The 15,713-nt window shown below is 37.8% G+C and overlaps 1 protein-coding gene across 1 annotated transcript in view; it reads right to left on the bottom strand.

Moving 5' to 3' along the window:
- Positions 1–338: 338 nt before the first annotated feature.
- Positions 339–15,713, bottom strand: part of LOC127413099 (39S ribosomal protein L11, mitochondrial-like) — a 53,790-nt gene continuing 38,415 nt past the window's right edge. The window contains exons 3-6 of the mRNA XM_051649968.1: positions 8,285–8,380; positions 4,123–4,216; positions 3,480–3,639; positions 339–565 (exon numbers count right to left, since the gene is read on the bottom strand). Coding sequence (XP_051505928.1) covers positions 460–565; positions 3,480–3,639; positions 4,123–4,216; positions 8,285–8,380 — 456 coding nt within the window. The 3' untranslated portion in view covers positions 339–459. The remainder of the gene's footprint in view (positions 566–3,479; positions 3,640–4,122; positions 4,217–8,284; positions 8,381–15,713) is intronic.

The following is a 15,713-nucleotide window of genomic DNA, read 5'->3' as shown; positions in this document are numbered from 1 at the left end:
TATCAACTATTACTGTATATTTTTGTCACTGTTGCCATGGGCACTCTGCTCCACCACAGTTGTCAAAGACATGGCATTTATACAAAACCCAAAGATGGTGAGGAAAAATGGGCGAGTCAGGGATGCGTGTGTGTGTGTGTGTGTGTGTGTGAGAGAGAGAGAGAGAGAGAGAGAGAGAGAGAGAGAGAGAGAGTAGGTGAAAGTGGCTCAAAGGCTTAAAAAAGGTTGTAGGAGGCAGAGAAAAAAGAAAAGCAGAAAAGACAGAGTGGGGGAGGTACAGAAAAGAGAATATGGGAAGAAAGAGACAGGACATAATCAACAATGAATAAACACTTCAATAAATTCGAAAGCAAATCAGCACATTTTATTAGCAAAAATTCCAAAGTCGTACAATCAGTTTTAAGGTCCATAGACATGTCAGCAGTGTATTGATAAATAACTCCAGCACACACCAGCTCTTCATTTTCTCTTTCCGCCTGCTGCCTCAGCGGCGGCGGCTGCTTCTGCTTCAGCCCTCAGTCTTTCACGCTCTCCGAGAAACTCCCTGTACTCGTCTGGTGACAGGCTGACAGAGTGATGACAAGAGAGGGTAAGAGAAGATGGAGATGAGAGGCATATCAACAGATACATCTACATTAGAATTTAAAAATTTCCTTCAATCATTTGAAATGCAAGGAGAGCATTGCTCTTCCTCCATGCACAAATTATGGGTCTGAGCATTTGTGAGTCAGTGACATGGTTCATTTATTAAAGAGCTTCAGTTTCAGAAAAAGAAAAGACTCTGAAATGCTACCAGATCACACTGCTTTTTCTGTCCCTCCAAATGTTGCCATATTTCAATGGCAAAATGACATCTGAGGCACACCATATTAACTGAGCAATAGGAAAAAGCTATGGCAGCTAACGCCCCTTTATGAATGCTCTCAATAAATAAGCTAGTAGCATTCCTTACAATTTTAAATCATTCATTATACAAAACATGAATTTTATGAAATTTTTAAAAAGCTGCAAATCAAGCTAAATTCTAACCCATGAGGAAATGGAATAAAAAAAGTCTACATGAGCACAACTAAATTCATTGGTGGGTGTCGGAAGTAAGACTTGATTTATTCAGTCGTGACTTATTCAGATCTCTTATTAAGGTTTTTAGTAGGTGGTGGGATGCTGTTTGCAATATTTATTCAAGGAAAAGATCGATGTTTAAAACTCACCATAGAACGTAGGGACCAGCAATGCAAAGAAGGTGGTTGAATATTAAAACAGCAAATTTTATATGCAACAAAAAAATGGCACTACCAGTCAAAAGTTAGCACACAGTAGAGTGAATTTATGTTTCAAGAAGAAGCTAAATATAAGATTCAATAAGTTTATTTGATAAGTTTTTACTAAAATGTTTTATTTGTGGTTACTACATACGTCACATATTTCTACGGAGCCCCTTAGAGCAGTGGTTCTCAAACAAGGGGCCGGGACCCACAAGGGGGCCTCAGCACACTTCCAAGGGGAGTACTTAATTAAACTTAATTAAAATGCTAAAAATACTTTAAGATGTACAGTTGTGCTCAAAAGTTTGCATACCCTGGCAGAAATTGTGAAATTTTGGCATTGGACAGATGGAAAATATGACTGATCATGCAAAAAAAACTGTCTTTTATTTAAGGATAGTGATCATATGAAGCCATTTATTATCACATAGTTGTTTGGCTCCTTTTTAAATCATAATGATAACAGAAATCACCCAAATGGCCCTGATCAAAAGTTTACATACCCTTGAATGTTTGGCCTTGTTACAGACACACAAGGTGACACACACAGGTTTCAATGGCAATTAAAGGTTAATTTCCCACACCTGTGGCTTTTTAAATTGCAATTAGTGTCTGTGTATAAATAGTCAATGTGTCTGTTAGCTCTCACATGGATGCACTGAGCAGGCTAGATTCTGAGCCATGGGGAGCAGAAAAGAACTGTCAAAAGACCTGCGTAACAAGGTAATGGAACTTTATAAAGATGGAAAAAGGATATAAAAAGATATTTTGTATGGCCACAAATTATAAACAGTCTCTTCCTGAAACTTCTAGAGCCAAAAATTATCCATGATTAATTATTTTAATCAGACACTTCTAGTTTCCGGCGAGGGGGCCTTCAAATATTGTCTTGGACAGTGGGGGCCTTGGAGTCAAAAAGGTTGAGAACCACTGCCTTAGAGCACAGTCAGTGAATTTACTGGTAACACTTTAAAATAAGGTTCCAATTGTTAACATTAGTTAATGTATTAGGTATCATGAACTAACAATGAATGACAGCATTTATTAATCTAAGTTAATGGTAGTTAATAACTAATGTTAACTAATGCAAATTTTGATTTAAAAAATGTATTTGTTAAAACTAACATTAACCAAGATTAGTAAATGTGGTAAAATAATTTAAAAAATGTGTTTATTGTTCGTTCATGTTAACTAATGTTATTAATGTTAACACATGGAACCTTTTAAAGTGTTAATGATTTATTTTCTGAAATAGTTTTGGGTTCCTTCTCAATTATTTTATGGTTCCCCTGCAATTCCTTTATTCATACCTTACAAACATTATCAATAGTTTTACTACAGTAACTATAGTTCAATTATGGTATTTATAGTAAAACCATAACCACAAGGTTTACCACGGTTTTACTACAGTAAGCTTATATTTTAACCATTAAATTTGTGGTAAAACTGTAGTACTATATCCTGGAAAACCAAAACAATGGTAATAAAAATAATTCTGTCAAAAACATGGTAAGTTTTGCTGAAGTAACACCATGGTTAATTTGTGGTACATGTACAATGGTTATAAAAGCCATGGTTCTTACCACAAAAATGGTTACCTTGTTACTGCATGTTTACTATGGCTAACCATAGTTAATTTTTAGTAAGGGCATGTTTATTATTATTATTTTCTTGGTGGAAACCATGGTTTTAAAAAACACAATTCTACCACTAACCATGGTGTTACTATAGTAAAACTGTGGTAACCTTGTTTTTTTGGTTTTCCTATATTGTTATTTTGCTTTTATTATGAATATTATGGTTAAAATATGGTTACTGTAGAAAAATCATACAGTTGAACTATACTGTAGTAAAACAATGGCAATTTTCTGGTTACTACCGTTTTACTACATATTCCACAGTTCAACTATGGTTTCTGTAATGCAATGAATGTTTTTATTTTTGTAAGGGATAGATAAAGGTATTGCCAGGGAACCCAGCATAATTGTGAGGGAATGTAAAACATTTCAGGGAATGCAAAACTTTTTGCGAAGGAAAGCAAAACTATTTCAAAAATTCCTCTGTACATTTTCATAATTTTGATAACTTTACTATTTTTTTATAAAATGTGGAAAAAGAATGAGTACTTTATTATTACTATTTTTAAAATACACACTTTTGACCGGTAATGTATTTTTTGAATGTGTGTTAGAATGAAGTCTGAAGGATTCTTACTCATTGACGACTTTGATGCCAAGGGATCTGGCTGAACCGATTATGCTCTTGACGACGGTCTGCATAGAGGCGTCCTGCAGCTTAAAGCTGTCATCCTGGGATTTGACCAGTGCAATCTCATATACGGTCCTCACAGACACCATACCTGCTGTCTCATGCCCTGATAGACACAGAAAAGTAGAGAAAGGTGGTGGGAGGGGAGCGAGAGAGGTGATAAAACACAGTAGCACAGATAGAGAAACCAGCAGGAGGTGTGGTTGGTAGTGATTGAGCAAAACAGACGAGAGATGAAGTGAAGAGGTAAAGGAAAGAAAGGGGAAGGGAAAGAGTGAGCACATAAGAAAGAATAATTGAGAAGTGGAACAAATTAAAATGAAGCAAATCCATAATTCTCTTTTCTATACGTGCTACCTTCACTACTGCTTTCCTTTTCATAATTGCATGTCTCTTTAGCACAGCAGCTCATCATCAATATATCATCAGTGAAAAAAAAAAAAACAATCTCACTCAAAACACCCTGTAGGGGGAAGTCTGTCCATTACTGAAACATAAGGCAGTGGCGAGATATACAGATAGACTACTGAGAGATGGTAGGGAGAGAGGTATGACCACAGCTGCCCTTGCTGTAATGAAGCTGGCTTACCCGTCTTTCCGGCTCCTTTTGCAATACCCGCAGCCTGTTTTAAGAAGTATGACACAGTGGGCTGCCCGATTTTCAGGTCATATGTCCTGTCAGGCTAGAGGAAATAAAAGTAAGCTGTGTTTAGTACATGCTCATGCATATAAAGAGATAAATATGCAAGCCTTGCTGCAGAAAATGTTACTTAAACTTTGTTTTATGGTTAGAATCTACTGAAGGATCAGTATCATAAAATCATATATTAACGATACAATGAATGATACATAAATGATACATAATGCATACTGCAAAAAAAAACCAAAAAAAAAAAACAATTCTGCATTTAAATCCTGGCCTATAATACAGAGTTCCACTCTTTTGAACCAATGAATTACAATGACTTTTCCAGTTGTTAATGATTATTGGATATGGATTTTAAACCATTTTAGAGAGACTGCACTCAAAAAGAGCAATTTATAGCAGATCAAATATTTTAGAGCCGAGGACAGCGAGAAAGATTGTAACACTCTGAAACAAGGTTCCATTTCTTAACTTTAGTTAACATGGACTAACCATAAAAAATATTTTGTTGAAGTTCACACAATATTATCTGTTTGTTTAATGCATTTAAATTTTTTCAGCAAAAAATTATTTTCAAACAATCAAAAAATAATTGCCGACCCCCTGCTGTACCGCCGTGAACCCCCTGTTAAAAACCCCTGTTGTAAGCTTTATGTGCTGTAGTTCATCAGGAAGATTATGGATTGTGTGTTGGGTTTATGTTTTTGACAATCATCAGTAGAGACTGTGAGAACAATATGTTTTCATTTTCAGGTTTGTGTGCATCCAGCAATCACTTCGGTCTGCCAGGCTCATCGCGGGTGGTATCAGTAACAGTCTTTCCTCTTCTAGAGCTCAAATCCTATAGTGTCCAATAGAATCTCTGGAGGCTGACAGATTCTCTTTGCCATCCATAGAGTCTGACAGCCTCTCAAAAACTCGGACAAGTCGAATTAAGCTAGAAACACACATCCGCACCCTGACACACACACTCGACTGTCAAGCCTGCTGAAACCAAAGCTTTAAGGCAGGGATTAGTCTGCGTAGAGAGGCTCAAAGACAATGAGTGCAGAGCAGACAGCTTAATGGGACAATTGGGACTTCACACGCAGCCTGACTTGGGTTCAAATCCATTGCAGCCATCCAGCTAAAGCCTAAAGCAAGCATTGTGCTGCAAACTCAACCAGAGCTAAAGATCACAAACAGCTCAGGCTAATCTTCAATGTCGAACCCTAATCAGTATCATAGAGAGGACACTAGCTTTAAGGCTTTATCTGGTCTTAGGACTAACAGAAAGAATCATAAATAGATATTTTCTCTTTGTTTGGACAACTGGCAATGCGCTTCCATATTCTGATTGTCTTGGGGCATAAACACTAGGATATCACTAAATTGTATTAAGTTGTATTAAATTATTTCTGTCATATTTCCTCTTATTAGCTCACTCTGGTTATATTTAGTTTTCTTTTTGGTTACTAGATGCTCAAGTTGTTTTTATTTGTATTTTATGTCATGCACTGTGAAGCGTCCTTGGGTTTGTGAAAGGCATTATATAAATAAATAAGGGATAATGTACAGTGATTATACCACATTAAAAAAACAAACAAAAAACAGATTGTTCAGTTTACTTAATTAAAATGAACTAAAGCAACATAATTCTAGAACATTTTGTCACAACTTAATTTTATTGCATTCTATCCAATAAAACTGAAGTTTCTTTAATCCAGTTTGGACTACATTAATACTTTTTGTAGCACTGATGAAACTGGGCAGGGGATTTCCATTTGCCAGCATGCTTTGCATGGGACTGGATGGGGTGAAAAAAGTGCTATTTTATGCATTTTTGAGCAAACTGAGAATAGGAGATTTTAAATGTTTCATGTTCTGTTATATTGGTATTTAAAAAGAGAGTCTGTTATGAGTTTTGGGGGTTACCACTGTGGTGAAGATTGGCACTCGTTCTTAGGTTGAGGATGGTCTTTCACTATTAAGTGATGTTTGATTCGAGTGCTTCTTAGCTCAATAGGCAGTTGCTATCAAATTGACAATGCAACAGTTTGACTGTCCTTACACTTGCTCACCTGGCATGGATACTAATGATTAATAAAATAAAGTTGGACCAACATTAGAAAATTTATTAAATAAAACAGTAGTAAATTTAGTTTGACAAACCTAATAAAGTTGAGTTAAATCTACTATAATACACTGACTTGACCTAATCCAACTAAATTGTTGAATGAATGAAACTGACTTAATTTGAATGAAAATTAAATCAATTTTAAAAACTTCATTTAACTCTCAAATTCAATTAAGGGTAATGACTTATTTTTTTGAGTGCAGAAAATAAACGTAATGTGAATTGGAGTGGTCTTGTCCTGAAGGGGCTTATTTTGTGATAATGATTGTCTCACTGTCCATTATCCCACTTATTACGTGGGTACTTACCAAATAAATAAATAAATGGACATGAAATATTGATTTGATATTGTTTTATTATGTGAGAAGAAAGAGACCATGGAGTGCTATGAGATATGAAACTAGCACAGTGTAATGGATTGGTTGCCAGGGACAACAGTCAAATATACAGTTTAGCTGGCATTATACAAAAATATTAGACTGAAAAATGCCACGACTGACCAATTGGAATAAAGTATTACAGAGAGTTGTGTAATAAAACATATTATTATTATTATAAAGATGTGAATGATCACATCAAAAAGTCAAAATCTCACTGAGATTTTTTATGTATTACAAGAACAATGGATGAATGGAAATATAATTGAAGTGCACATTTTGCTCTCTTCCTCTGAAAAAATCTTGCAACTGGTCATGGAACGAGAGCTGATGTACCTGCAGTGGAATGCCAACAACAAAAGCTGACATTTCCCACACTCGAGCTACCACAACAGACAGAAAAACACAAAGGGATGAGCTAGATGAAGGTTACATTGCTGGAGAACATGTCTACTTTTACTTTATGCAACAGAAGCATCTAAATTCAAAATGTGGTTGAACTGGACCAAGGAAACTTGCCTGATCGGCAAAAAGAGAAGAATATGTGTTTGGGTTTTGACTTGAGACGGCGGATTAGACATGAGTCAAAAACATTAAAACACCCCAGACTGGGTTGGGTGGCAGTGCAGGAGCATAATGTGGCCATATAATTTCTTCTCAATGTCTGCATTGCTGTCTGGGCCACCACAGCATCACCCCATTTCACTCTGAGACAAAGAGGGTTATTTAAACAGTGATTTCCAATTGAAAACACACAAGCGCCTTTCAACAGTTCTGTAATATATAAGTGACAGAGTCCTCTCATTTTGTCATGCCACTTTAAAAAATTGTGATCAATGATTCCTCAATAATAAAAATAGTTTTCTTGCAACCTTCATAAAGGGGCTTTGCTCAAACTCCCTTGTGCTCTGCCATTGACTCCGCAAGCATTACTAACAGCTGTCAATCCATCTTTATTACAAGCCTGAGAATCAGTAGAAAGTGCTAGACCTCTCATTTTGTTACTGAGGGTGGATGAAAAATGTGCAAGGGTAAATTAGGAGACAGCATGATTGTACGAAAGAAAGACTAAATGCTGCTAATGCACACAAGCGAGAAATCCATCAGATGCCCCCATTTCTCTAAGACACACTGAGCTTGAGTACATTTATGGTGTTTGACTTCAAAAGTGAGAATGGAAAGTGAGTCCTTGACAAAAAGATTATAATAAATGTGCTGAAGCTCTTGAGAAGGTGAGAGGGGAGATAAACTTAGCCTAAATGAACTGCATACACTGAATTGGCTAATATTCTGTTTTGTTCTTCTGTTGAATCCACTTCAGTCAATATCTTCATTTATCATAATGGCGGTAGAAGGTCTAATCTGTGCTTTGACATTCAAGACGCGTCTACTGTTGCTTGCTAATGCACTTGGAATGTGAATGTAAACGAGTACCTCCAGGGACTTGTAGAAACAGAGAAAAAAAAAGTGACAAAATAAACGAAAGGAAGATGAACTGAAAGCAATAAAGTGTAATAACGAGGCCCCCAAGACGTCACAAATGTGACTGATTGGTAAAGTGGTGATGACATAGAAAAATTATAACAGTGTTCAGAATTAGTTGTTACATTACCTTCACATTGATCTTGATGGGAAGAGGGATGCCTTCTTTGAGGTCCTTGGTTTTCTCATTGAAGTCTTTGCAAAAGGCACCGATTGGAATGCCTCTCTGAGAAAAAGATGGCATAAAAGAATACGTTTAGATCTATGCCACATATTTTAGCCTGTTAAAATTATACCATACTATTATACCAGTGGCTATTTAGAAGGGCTGCATGGTGTCAATCATTCGATAACTCATTGGTGCACTGTGGATGCCTCAGCATGCTTGGATGCCTGTGTGAGTGAGTGAGAGAGCAAAAGAGAGAGTCTGGTGGAAGCCTATTTACCCAAGGCTGTGGTTATATGTGTGTTTGTGTGTGTGTGTATGTCAAGAGTATGGCAGTCATCATGCCTCTGAGACTTGAGATAAATTAGATTTGGCCCTTGACCGGCAAGGCAGGCAGAAAGCTAAATGTATAGCTGACATTAAGTCAACATTGGCTCCTGTGTGCTTTCACCAAAGCATGAGTGTTTTCTGTGGGTTGATTGTGGAGGTGCTGCTAATCTGTAATCTTATTACAGTTGTGAAAGTCTTCCTTGCACTCGAACTAAGAAACTTTTGAAAGGATATACTGTACTCATTTCATCCAACTGAACACTAATTTCATCCTACAATAGATATTACAGAGCTTTATGTGACTGTCTGAACAATTAGTCAAAGACTGCAGTGACTATTAAAATTCTAATTACAACTGGCCTCAGACAGTACATCCACTGACTTTCACTGTCCGTCTGATAAATAATGCACACAAATTGGCAAGAGCTGCCTAAGTATGTCAGGATAGTGGCATCAAATCTTTGAAACATACTCAGGAGTTTTGAAAATCCCAGGAGATCAGCAGTTACAGAAATACTGAAACTAGCCCATCTGGCACCAAAAATCATGCCACAGTTGAAATCAGTGAAATCAAATTTTTTTCCCATACTGATGGTTGATGTGAACATTAACTGAAGCTTCTGACACGTATCTGTGTAATTTTAAGCATTGCACTGCTGCCACATGATTGACTGATTAGATAACTGCATGAATATGTAGGTGTACAGGTGTATCTAATAAAGTGCTCAGTGAGTGTAATTTACATATTAAGAGAACCCATATGAGAAAAAATAGTTTCAGGTTTTAAGCATTTGATGCAAATAATTTACAGATCCTCACTGCTGGTTCAGGATTTGTTGCTCAAGATACTTCAGCGTTTAATACTGATAGTCAAAACAGCTTTCGGTGCCTTAGCGCCACCAGATGTACTAGTTCTGGCAACTGCAGGGGCTCCTGACATGTTATCCAAAGCTAATTTTATTGGTCAGGGCATTTTATCAGCAGTCTAAAAAACAACTGACACATTCACTGTAAAAATAAACCTTGCTTTGTCAGCGCAGAAATATTCACTCCAGGTGTGAATTGGCTTCATAGAAATCCATTGTTTGAATTCAAAATGATAATCCTGGCGAAAATTTGTGTTTGGTGTGCAAAATCCTTAGTCTTTTATTGTGGTATGTTTTTAGATACTAAAGGGCGCATGAAATCTAAACAAACTGCAGTGGTTGCTTTAGACTACATCCAAATTATTTAGGATATATTTAAAATAGCATCTTTTCCTCTATGTTTTGGCTTAACGTCCACACTAGGGCTGCAATAAACCATTATTTTGATAATCGACTAATCCAACGATTATTAAAACGATTATTCGTCTATTCAGGTGATTATTTGGGGAGGAAGCACTTTTCATTAAGTTTAATTCAGTAAATAAATTCACTGCAAAAAAATCTCAAGTGTTTGTTCTTGTTTTCCATTTAAAAATATCATAAAATCCTTAAAACAAGATACATTTACTTTAGAAGCAACATAAGATATTTAGACTTGCTTTCAGAGAATATATCTTGAATATAAATGTATTTGTGTATAAGTGTATTTTTTCACTTCATACTTCTGCCAGTGCAGTAAAGACAAAATATACTTACTATATTCAAGATTCTCTGAAAGCAAGTCTAAATATCTTATATTCTGCTTCTTAGGTAAATGTCTCTTGTTTTAAGGATTTTTAGATATATTAAAATAATTAAATATTTAATATTAAACTCAACATTCTCAGATAACAAATTCTTCTTTTGGAGTATAGCTCCTAAAGTAAATGTAAGTTATTTTAAAGGAGTTTTAAATATTTGTATTGGAAAACAAGCCAAAAACAACAACAAATTAAAAACTTAATTTGTTGCAGTGTACAATGGGCAAAAACTACCCTCTCTCAACTTTTTGTTCACTTCAATCCATCTTTAACTCACAAAAAAAAAACTCTCTCTTATGTCTGCGGATCGCTGATTTTCTTCACGATAAGATACACAACGTGACACATATTTTATGATTCACTAATCACTACGTCGTGAGCCATCACGTTATAATCTAGCTTTAGCAAGCGTGTGTCAGAGCGTGCATCAGCCGGGATGCAATTTCAGTCTCTCCCCCTTAGATCGTGTCACTTCACGGGACTCATAGAAGAGGCGCTGATCGCACAGACAAATGCCTGTTTCGGAGTTTGTACTTATTTACATGTCCTGCTTCCTTATTATTTTAACTTTAATAAAGAATGCATTAAAGATATATTGCTGAGGTGTTTCCTTTAAAGACGCTCTGACATACAAGTTTTGCCTCAGTAGAACGGCAGCTCCGGCTCCACTTTATTTCACAACAAGAGTGCTTCTGTATTTTTCTTATTTTTTTAATTTTGTATAATTTCCTCATAGTTTCCAATCTACATCACCTCAAGCTGTTTGGAAAAAGATGTTTGGAGTGCATCTGGACTGTGAGCTGTGTGTTCTTCCTCTCTTCAATCAGGTGCAGGCTGGTCGGTGTTCCTCTCGAGCGCCATCATTAGAGTTTAATGTGATCACATGTTGCATTAAATGAGATCAAACAACTATTCGACAACGAACATTTTTGTCGACGTTGTCGATAATGTCGACAAATCGTTTCAGCCCTAGTCCACACTGAGACATTGTTTTTGTCCGGCGAAAACGTAAAAAAAATAAAAAATAAAATGCTCTCCCAAGTAGAAAAATTTGAAGACTGGGAAAAAGTATGGACTAGGAAAATGGAGATATCTGAAAACGATGACGTATTTGTTGTCATGTGACGCAGTCATGTGACCCTTTCAACATCCTTGTACATCCTTCAAATCACATTCTTTCAAAGGCGACGGGAAGTTTACACTGAATTGCTGTCCGGTGGCGAAATACAAGGACAATTGCGTTTCAGACCATGCTTCTTATGTTCCTCCACCCCACCCCCCAGTCTTCAGACTGAAACGTGTGAGAAATGTATAAAGATTCATGTAGATGTAGTCTTAAATGTTGGCCAGACAGTTTCTTCATGCCTAAGTGGTGGTTCTTGTCCAGAATAAGCTGCAAAGTGGACCAGACTTTATGCTGGTAGTCAGTTACAAACCTCATACAATATACAGGCCAAGATAAACATCACTTTTTGAAATAGAGTACATTTTTAAAGAACTTCCTTCAAAGCAGTATCTTGATGTTGGATCCTACTTGTACTGTAAATATGGATAAAACATTTTCAGATTAGTTAAAGGTTGTCGAGCAAGAACAGCAAATATTGTCCCACAAAGCCAGCTGTATTACAGTTCAACCAGTATGTTGCATAATAATGCAAAAATTTCAACAATGAAATGAAAAACAAAGGCCCCTTGATGACAGCCTGCCTATCTCACTCCTGACCTGATTACTAATAGTAATCCCATGTCAATCCCACTCCCTGAACCCTGACTTCACCGAGAACATCATAAGTAAACAAGAAAGGCGGCGAGTGATTCCTAATTAAATATGAATTAATATTAAACCAAGGTTGTTAGGAGAGCCTCAAAAACCCTTGGGCGAAGACGCTGTGATTGCACACCGCTTCCATTTCCGTTTTCCACACGCTGCTTTTTTTTTTTTTTTACTACTTTTCAGACCAAAAACAACAAATTTGAAGGGGGTTCAATCGAGCAAACAAACTTGGAGTGAGAAAGCGGGTAGCAGCCAGATCTACGAAGAGGTCGTCTGACAATGGGAGGTGGAAGAGAGACAACAGAGAAGAAAGGTGATGAAGGTGTACCAGCATCAGATACAAGATATTCAAACTGTGCCAAACAAAGATGCAATGGAAGAAAACAGGAGTAGTTGTGCTTTGTGCGGAGGTTTTAATATCATAAGTGAGGCCATTATAGAAATGGGAATCTGTCATTGGTTGAAAAGAGAAGTCTCGAAGATGAACATTTTGGCAATCTTAACAATATAAAACTCTGGATTACCAAGAGACTGTGCGTTTAATAGCAGATGCATTCACTTTCAAGTGCTGGCCAAATTGCCAGTCTTGCTCTCTAAAACCCAAGATCTAATCATCCAGGAGTCAAGCGGTCCAATTAAATCTGCTCTTTCCTCAATGGTGACTGATAAAAGCACTGCCGTGTGGAGTATAGTGGCTGCTGTACATCATAGTGATGGAGGCGAGCTACCAAGCTTGGACAATGCATGTTCTTTATTGTCTCAGATGAATATATCAAGTGTTTATCACATCAATACTCTCTAGTTTAAAGCAGCCATTCATACTGATGGATGGAAAATCCTGCCTGAATTTGTATAAGATGATAACCAGACACAGAATGCTTTCAAAACAATCATGATCATTGATCACTTTCATACGAATGGGTTATGAAATATCTTCTTGGGGCCAACTGATTATTAGAAGACAAACAACATAGTTAATAATTTAAATAGTTTAATTAGCTAATATGTGTTTTGCACATGGTAATAACTATCACTAGATTTTAATTTAACTAACTAAATACCAGGGCTTACAAGGCAGCAAAAAGAATAGTGTGTTAGTTAAGCTTAGGTTCTGTGTAAATGAAATGCTATACCAGAGCCTTTCTGCCATTGTCATGACACTCAGTACCAAGGATGTGGATTAGGCTTGAACAGTGGGGGGGGGGGAGTTGTATCCTGAATTTTTTTTTCCACTGATCATTGTTTTGATTATTTGTGGGGGGGGGGGGGGGGGGGGGGTTACCTCTAAATTCTCTCTGAACTAATGCCGTTAAGCATACAGGGGACCTAGTACATTTTCATGTGTTGGAAGCAGGAAAAATGGGCAAGTGTAAGGATCTGAGCGACTTTGACAAGGACCAAATTGTGATGGCTAGAAGACTGGGTCAGAGCATCTCCAAAACGGCAGGTCTTGTGAGGTGTTCCCGGTATGCAGTGGTTAGTACCTACCAAAAGTGGTCCAAGGAAGGACAACCGGTGACAGGTCATGGGCACCCAAGGCTCATTGATGCGTGTTGGGAGCGAAGGCTAGCCCGTCTGGTCTGAAGAGCTACTGTAGTACAAACAGCTGAAAAACGTAATGTTGGCCATGACAGAAAGGTGTCAGAACACACAGTGCATTGCAGCTTGCTGCGTATGGGGGTACGTAGCTGCAGACTGGTCAGAGTGCCCATGCTGACCCCTGTCCACCGCCGAAAGCACCTACAATGGGCACGTGAGCGTCAGAACTGGACCATGGAGCAATGGAAGAAGGTGGCCTGGTCTGATAAATCATGTTTTCTTTTAGATCATGTGGACGGCCGGGTGCATGTGCATTATTAACCTGGGTAAGAGATGCAGCAGGATGCACCACGGGAAGAAGGCAGACCGGCGGAGGCAGTATGATGCTCTGGGCAATGTTCTTCTGGGAAATCTTGGGTCCTGGCATTCATGTGGATGTTACTTTGACACATACCACCTACCTAAAGATTGATGCAGACCATGTACACCCCTTCATGGCAACGGTATTCCTTGATGGCAGTGGCTTCTTTCAGTAATGGTTTGAGGAACATGACAAAGAGTTCAAAGGTGTTGACTTGGCCTCCAAATTCCCCAGATCTCAATCAGATTAAGCATCTATGGGATGTGCTGGACCAACAAGTCTGATCCATGGAGGCCCCACCTTGCAACTTAGAGGAGATAAAGGATCTGCTGCTAACGTCTCAGTGCCAAATACCACAGGAAACCTTCAGAGGTCTTGTGGAGTCCATGCCTCGACGGGTCAGAGCTGTTTTGGTGGCACAAGGTGGACTTACATGACATTAGGCAGGTGGTTTTAATGTTGTGGCTGATCAGTGTATATACAAACCTGCATTTCAGAACAGCATTCTGAGATGCTATTCTTCTCACCACAATTGTATAGAGCGGTTATCTGAGTTACCGTAGACTTTGTCATTTCGAACCAGTCTGGCCATTCTCCGCTGACCTCTCTCATCATTAAGGTATTTCCATCCACAGAACTGCCACTCACTGGATGTTTTTGGTTTTTGGCACCATTCGGAGTAAACTTTAGTGACTGTTGTGCTTGAAAATCCCAGGAAATCAGCAGTAACAGAAATATTCAAACCAGCCCATCTGGCACCAACAATCATGCCACGGTCCAAATCATTGAGATTACATTTTTCCCCCATTCTGATGGTTGATGTGAACATTAACTGAAGCTCCTGACCCGTATCTGCATGATTTGATGCACTACACGATTTTGGGACGCTCATGGACTTTCCAGCACGACAATGACCCTAAGCACAAGGCCAAGTTGACCCTCCAGTGGTTACAGCAGAAAAAGGTGAAGGTTCTGGAGTGGCCATCACAGTCTCCTGACCTTTATATCATCAAGCCACTCTGGGGAGATCTCAAACATGCGGTTCATGCAAGACGACCAAAGACTCTGCATGACCTGGAGGCATTTTGCCAAGACAAATGGGCAGCTATACCACCTGCAAGAATTTGGGGCCTCATATACAACTATTACAAAAGACTGCACGCTGTCATTGATGCTAAAGGGGGCAATACACAGTATTAAGAACTAAGGGTATGCAGACTTTTGAACAGGGGTCATTTCATTTTTTTCATTGTTGCCATGTTTTGTTTTATGATTGTGCCATTCTGTTATAACCTACACTTGAATCTGAATCCCATAAGACATAAAAGAAATGTGTTTTGCCTGCTCACTCATGTTTTCTTTAAAAATGGTACATATATTACCAATTCTCCAAGGGTATGCAAACTTTTGAGCACAACTGTATATATATATATATATATTACATGTTTCTGGTTTACATGCATCATTTGTAATTTTACAAAATAATAAGTATTTACATTGAAATGTAGATCAAGGTTTAAAAACAGTACTGTCTTTTTAGGAATGGTGGCAGTTCAGTGACTGTCTCAGTGAAGTATTTTGGTTAAGCACATTTTAACGAGCGTGAAGTCATAAAGCTTCTTTACCGGATCAGTGCTGTGTGTGATTAGAATTAAATGTTTATTTTTAGTTATTTTTGATCAACAACTTCCTGTAAAGAACAGAAAGGGCATTAAAAGAGACA

This window comes from Myxocyprinus asiaticus, chromosome 22 (genome assembly GCF_019703515.2).
Source record: "Myxocyprinus asiaticus isolate MX2 ecotype Aquarium Trade chromosome 22, UBuf_Myxa_2, whole genome shotgun sequence".
Lineage (NCBI taxonomy): Eukaryota > Metazoa > Chordata > Actinopteri > Cypriniformes > Catostomidae > Myxocyprinus > Myxocyprinus asiaticus.
Note: the sequence above shows the minus strand (reverse complement) of the source record. Positions and strands in the feature narration are given on the sequence as shown.